The 6272-nt window shown below is 42.0% G+C and overlaps 1 protein-coding gene across 2 annotated transcripts; it reads right to left on the reverse strand.

The window, feature by feature from the left end:
* Positions 1-3132: 3132 nt before the first annotated feature.
* On the reverse strand, positions 3133-6272 carry LOC131012270 (G-type lectin S-receptor-like serine/threonine-protein kinase At4g27290). Of its 2 annotated transcripts, none has more exons than XM_057940187.1 (7): positions 4935-6272; positions 4694-4819; positions 4481-4605; positions 4184-4394; positions 3861-4098; positions 3630-3780; positions 3133-3558 (listed from the first exon to the last, which is right to left on the reverse strand). In XM_057940187.1, the coding sequence occupies exons 1-7, from the start codon at positions 6229-6231 to the stop codon at positions 3247-3249; spliced, it is 2460 nt and encodes an 819-aa protein (XP_057796170.1). In that variant the 5' UTR covers positions 6232-6272; the 3' UTR covers positions 3133-3246. The 2 variants fall into 2 exon arrangements, with proteins under 2 accessions (XP_057796170.1, XP_057796169.1); XM_057940186.1 differs by having other exon boundaries at positions 4481-4608.

Genomic DNA, 6272 nt, shown 5'->3' on the forward strand with positions numbered 1-6272 from the left:
CTAATCAAATTAACATTCTTAATTATAATTATAAGATTCTTACTAAAAATCTTGAATTCTTAGTAATAATACTCCCTCCGTCCCGCTCCAAATGTCTCCTTTCTTTTCGGCACGGAGATTAAGAAATATGTATAAAGTAGATAAAGTGGGTATAAAGTAGAAAAAATAGGTTGGTAGAAATTGTTTAATATTAAGTATAGAGAGAGAGTGTATTGCCAAAAAAGGAAATGAGACATTTAGAGTGGGACAACTAGGGCTGTAAATGAACAGAGCTACTCGCGAGCTATTCGAGATTCGGCTCGAAAAAAGTTCGTTCGGAGCTCGATTCGATAATAAACGAGCCGAGCTCGAGCCTGATTTCGAGCTCGAAATTTTTATCGAGCCGAGCTCGAGCCTGACAGTGTTCGACTCGTTGAGCTCGCGAACATGTTCGAATTCGATTGGTCACGAACATGTTCGCGAGCCTGTTGACGAACCTTTAGTCGAGCCTTCAATCGAGTTAGTACACGAGCCTTAAACGAGTCGAACTCGAACTCGAATTCGAATAACATATTAATTAAGAAGATTTTCTTAAATTTATAACAAATTCGAGCTTGAACATCATATATACGAATATCTAACGAGCCTAACTCGAGCTCAAGTTTGAATTCGACATTATCGAGTATCACCCGAGCCGAACTCGAACCGAACTCGAGCTTAGTAAGTGGGGGACGAGCCGAGCTCGATCATCAAGATAAAACTTTACATTTACATGAAAAAAAGTTACTCCCACCGTCCCATGAAGCACGACCTAGTTTTTTTCGGCATGAGAATTAAGAAATTGGTATTTTGTGTTAAGTGTGGTAGATGAAAAAGTAAAAAGATGAATAAAGAATAAATTTTTTGCCATTTTAAAAAGAAACAATAGGGCCGGATGGCCCTATTGGTGATTGAAACTTAAATTTTGTCCACAAAATTTAAAATATCAATATTTGGCCATTTTTTATGTGTTCTACCTAATCTACCCTTTAACCCAATAGATCCAACAACTTCCTTTGACCCGGATCCAGATTTAGGGATTAACCCATGCCTTGTCTACCCTCTAGACCCCCGACCCCACCCACCCACCCCCACCCCCCCAAGCCAAAAATTTTTTTTTTTTTTACTTTCCCTGCTTGTCTACCCCCCAGACCCCCGACCCCACCCACCCCCACCCCCCCCCCACCACCCACCCCAAGCCAATTTTTTTTTTACTTCCCCTGCTTGTCTAACCCCCAGACCCCGACCCCACCCACCCCCAAGCCAAATTTTTTTTTTTTTACTTTCCCTGCCTTGTCTACCCCTCAGACCCCAGACCCCCGACCCCACCCACCCCCCCCCACACCACCCACCCTCAAGCCATTTTTTTTTTTTTACTTCCCCTGCCTTGTCTACGCCCCGACCCCAGACCCCCGACCCCACCCACCCCCAAGCCAAATTTTTTTTTTTTTTTTACTTCCCCTGCCTTGTCTACCCCCCAGACCCCCGACCCCACCCCCCCCACCCACCCACCACCCACCCCCAAGCCAAATTTTTTTTTTTACTTCCCCTGCCTTGTCTACCCCCCCAGACCCCCGACCCCACCCACCCCCACCACCCACCCCTTGCCAATAAAGTTTTTTTTTTACTCCCACTGCCCTGCCTACCCCCTGACCCCCGACCCTACCCCCCACCCCCCACCCACCCCCAAGCCAAAAGGAACTTTTTAAACACTTCCCCTAGGGTTTAGATATTCCATTTAGGGTTTAGATTATCCATTTAGGGTTTACATGTTCCATTTAGGGTTTAGATTATCCATTTAGGGTTTAAATGTTCCATTTAGGGTTTAGATGATGCTGTTGTTTCTATATTTGTTCTGCATGTTTGGCACTTATAGCACTAATAGTGCCATAAGTGCTAAAAAAACCATTTTACTTTATTTTATTTTGGATTTTCGTTGGCACTTATGGCACTATTAGTTCCATAAGTGCCATAAAATAAAATAATAAAGTAAAAATTTTTGGCTTGGGGGTGGGTGGGGTGGGTGGGGTCGGGGGTCTGGGGGGGTAGACAGGGTAGGGGGAGTAAAAAAAAAATTTCGTTGGCACTTATGGCACTATTAGTGTCATAAAATAAAATAATAAAGTAAATTTTTTTGGCTTGGGGGTGGGTGGGGTCGGGGGTCTGGGGGTAGACAGGGCAGGGAGAGTAAAAAAAAAAAATTCGTTGGCACTTATAGTGCCATAAGTGCCTAACCCGACCCGCGTGCCTGATCCTACCCGGCACGCGACCCGCGCTCCTGACCCTACCCAGTCCGCCCAATTAAGGGCAAAAACGTCACAAAGCTATAAAAATGGCCAAAATTTGTGTTTTTTCAATGTGTGGCCATAAATTGTGTTTTATGCTTCATTTTGGCTACTTCAAAATTTTACTCTTTTAAAAACAGGTCAAACTTCGTGGGACAAACCAAAAAGAAAACTGGATCATGCTTCGTGGAACAGAGGGAGTACTAGTATTTTCAGTTTTTTATCTCCATGTGTATTATTTCTTTTTACTTAGTGAAAATATATAGATAGGCTTATTAACTCAAAATATATCACGAGTTAACAAGAAATTAGACATTATGCACAACTCAAGCTCCAACAATAAAATTTCAACACAATAAAATAAATTTTGTAATTTGTTCACGTCTCAACAATTTCCAACCACAAGTCTACAACAAAACAAAATTAATATTATCTATTTCAAATCTTAACAATCAAACTCGAACACAAGCCAACCCAATAATCAAATCACGAACCACAAGTCTACAACAAAACAAAATTAATATTATCTATTTCAAATCTTAACAATCAAACTCGAACACAAGCCAACCCAATAATCAAATCACGAACCACAAGTCTACAACAAAACAAAATTAATATTATCTATTTCAAATCTTAACAATCAAACTCGAACACAAGCCAACCCAATAATCAAATCACGAACCACAAGTCTACGACAAAACAAAATTAATATTATCTATTTCAAATCTCAACAATCAAACTCGAACACAAGCCAACCCAATAATCAAATCACGAAACCTGTAATTTATTTTAGAAGTTGGATGTAATTTATTTATTTTTTAAAAAGGAGTGGGGCATAATACTGATTGGATATTTACTATCAATTTTTAGGCAAATTTAAGTGTTCCATATCTATTCTTGAAAAGAAAAAATTAAAATATGTTACATGTATATCTTTCAACAACTACCTGCCTTGTACTTCAGTTATAGTTATGGAAGCAGTTGTGGATTCCTCACTACTTGCTGATGCATTCCTCTCCGAAAAAGTAGGGCTGCTATTCAAGAAAAACCCTGGTTTCTTGGGCTGCCCCAAAACTGTATCCTCACTGCTCAACATGAGAAGCACAGACGGCATCATCGGCCTGTCGTCTCCTGCATTCTGAACACATAATAAGCCCACTTGAATGCACCTCTTTACTTGAGCATCCACGCACGAATTAGAATAGCACGGATCCATCAGCTCCAACTCTCTGTTTTCCATCCAAAGTAACCATGCCTATCATTACAGGAATTTTCAAGATTCAGAACCAACTCTTTCCATCAACAATCACAAAAATAATAGGCTACCTGCTCCAGAAGATTCTGGTAGCAAGAAGGATGCTTGAATCCTCTGTTCTTTTTCCCACTCACGATCTCCAATATTACTACTCCAAGGCTAAATACATCCGATTTTACAGAGAACTTTCCCTGAAAGGCGTACTCTGGAGCCATGTAACCACTGCAACACGAGCTTTGTTTAGCATGAGATGAATGCAGTTTGCATACTAAATAAAGCTTCGTAAAGAAAATGGAACTCACTATGTCCCTACGACTCTTTTTGTTCTTGCCATAGTTTGATCACCTTCAAACATTCTAGCTAATCCAAAGTCTGAAATCTTCGCATCCAACTTCTCATCTAATAAGATATTGCTCGTTTTCAGGTCCCGGTGGATGATTTTCAGCCTGGAGTCGTGGTGGAGGTAGAGAAGACCTCGTGCAATCCCCATAATTATATCAAACCGCATCTGCCAAGTCAGCAGTCCTCGTCTATTCTCATCTGCAAGCAGTGAAGACTTTTAGTATACACACGTTTGATTTACTTGGGACTCAATAATTGTATTATGAACAATGTTTGAGCAAACCAAATATGAAATAGTCCAAGCTTTTGTTGTGCATATACTCATATATCAACATCTTCTCCTCTCCTCCAATGCAACACCCTAAAATTCTCACAAGGTTTCTGTGTTGGAGTTTAGCAATCAAAATAACTTCGTTTTTGAACTCTTCAGGCCCTTGTCCAGAAGTTCTCGACATTCTTTTCACTGCGATTGCTAGCTCAGCTGATAAGCTTCCCTACAACAGACAGCTACGGTCACTCATAAAAATACCAAAAGACATAAACAATTTCATATGTCTTTGTCATTAAAACACTGCATTACCTTATAAACAGGACCAAAACCGCCTTCTCCAATCAAATTTTCATCCGAAAAGTTATTAGTAGCTGCTGCAATGGTTTTCAAACCAAACAGAGGTAACTCCAAATCCTCACTTTCCTTCTTACAAGCTGCTGTTAAAGTTATACACATGTTTCAGGTTCTTACGCAATTCTCTACACGTATCGTGTAACTGAAAGGATCACAGTAAAACATTACCTCGTCTCCTCCTTACAATTATCCCTCCAAAACAGATGATCAAGAAGAGCATCCCAAGACTAGCAGCCGTTGCAACAAACACGAGCTTCTTAGAGCCTTTCCTCTCACTCCAATCTGTCATATGTTCTACAAAAAGAGAGTAAAGCATTATCAATACACTAAAAACAGAACCTGATTATTGATCCAACAGTCACATAATCTACACAAAATCCTTGATTTAAAACTAACAAGAATCAGTTACCTAGCTCGGTTTTAGGCACGCGAATATAGATTCTAGGTCCTGTGCTAACTTCTCCGGTGAACTCCATGACATCAACCAAATCTCCAAACCACATTAAACACCCATTTCTCTCGGTGCTGAAGCTCAAGTAAGGATCAGCATAAGCCGAACAGTTGCAGTTTCTTAAGCATTCCTCGCGGCAATCATCAACGCTCATGCTATCGTCCACACGAAAACTCAACGTGTCGGGGAACTTGACACGATCAACCTTCATGAATCCATCTTCCTTCTGGCAATCCAACGGCGGAATTCTACCACATCCGCTCGTCCACCCGTACGAGCTCCATTCTTTCTCAGATTTAGGCATGAATCCCTTCAAACACTCACACACAGGAGATGTATTAGGTTTACACAAAGCGTTAGCACCACACCACGCGTAGTTACTACACGTTTCGCTCGGAATAGTGTACATGAGGATCCATCCATCTCTCTCTTCATTCATGGTGTAACGTTGGAGCAATCCCGATGAATCCATCGTCAGTCTCATGTAAATCGAGCTGTTGTAAGGGTCGGAGTAAGAGATTAACCTTCCGTTAATTATTTCAGCACCATAAGCTGGATCGCGCACGAATGGAAGTCCGGTGAAATTCCGGCCATTCCACGGACCAGTCCGGTATTTCTTCTCGTTCCCCATGAGAATACTCATTTGAGGCAATCCGTGGTTCTCGATCTTGTAAACGAAATCTCCGGGAGACGGATCAGCGGGGCTTTTCCACGATGTGAGATGTTTGTCCAATCCGGCCCCAGAATCGTACACCATCTTCATTCCCGGCAACCTGGTGTCGCAGGGGTAATCGAAGCTCATCCAAATGTTGGTAGCGTTCTCGGCGAGGACGAGGTTTCCGGTGTCGAGGAGGCGGAGTACTGGATTCGAGGCGGCGGCTGTGGAGGAATTGGAAGACCATGTGGTTGTACCTTGTGCTGAGCTGAGAATCAGATTGCCGGTTTTGGATAGAGTTAGAACTCCGGTTAGGCCGGTGATCGGATTTTGTCTGTTTGCGACCCACACGACGACGTCTGGTGTAGCTCTATACCATATTCCCAAAAATTTAGCGGTGGAATTGGCGGGAGAGAAGAATCCTAGCTCGAAAATTTGAGCGGGAGAAGATAGAAGCTGGCCGTGGGAGAGAGTTTGGCCGGGAGAAAGTGTGGCAATAGCAGCTGCGGGAGAGTAATCGAAAATGGCAAGGAGAGAGAGAGCAGCGCAGAGGATTTGGATGATCTGCTTCATTTTTAGAGAGAGAATTGATGACTGCATGAGGAGTTGCCTTCAAATAAGTAGTAGGCATTAAAGTGACA

Source organism: Salvia miltiorrhiza, chromosome 2 (genome assembly GCF_028751815.1).
Source record: "Salvia miltiorrhiza cultivar Shanhuang (shh) chromosome 2, IMPLAD_Smil_shh, whole genome shotgun sequence".
NCBI lineage: Eukaryota > Viridiplantae > Streptophyta > Magnoliopsida > Lamiales > Lamiaceae > Salvia > Salvia miltiorrhiza.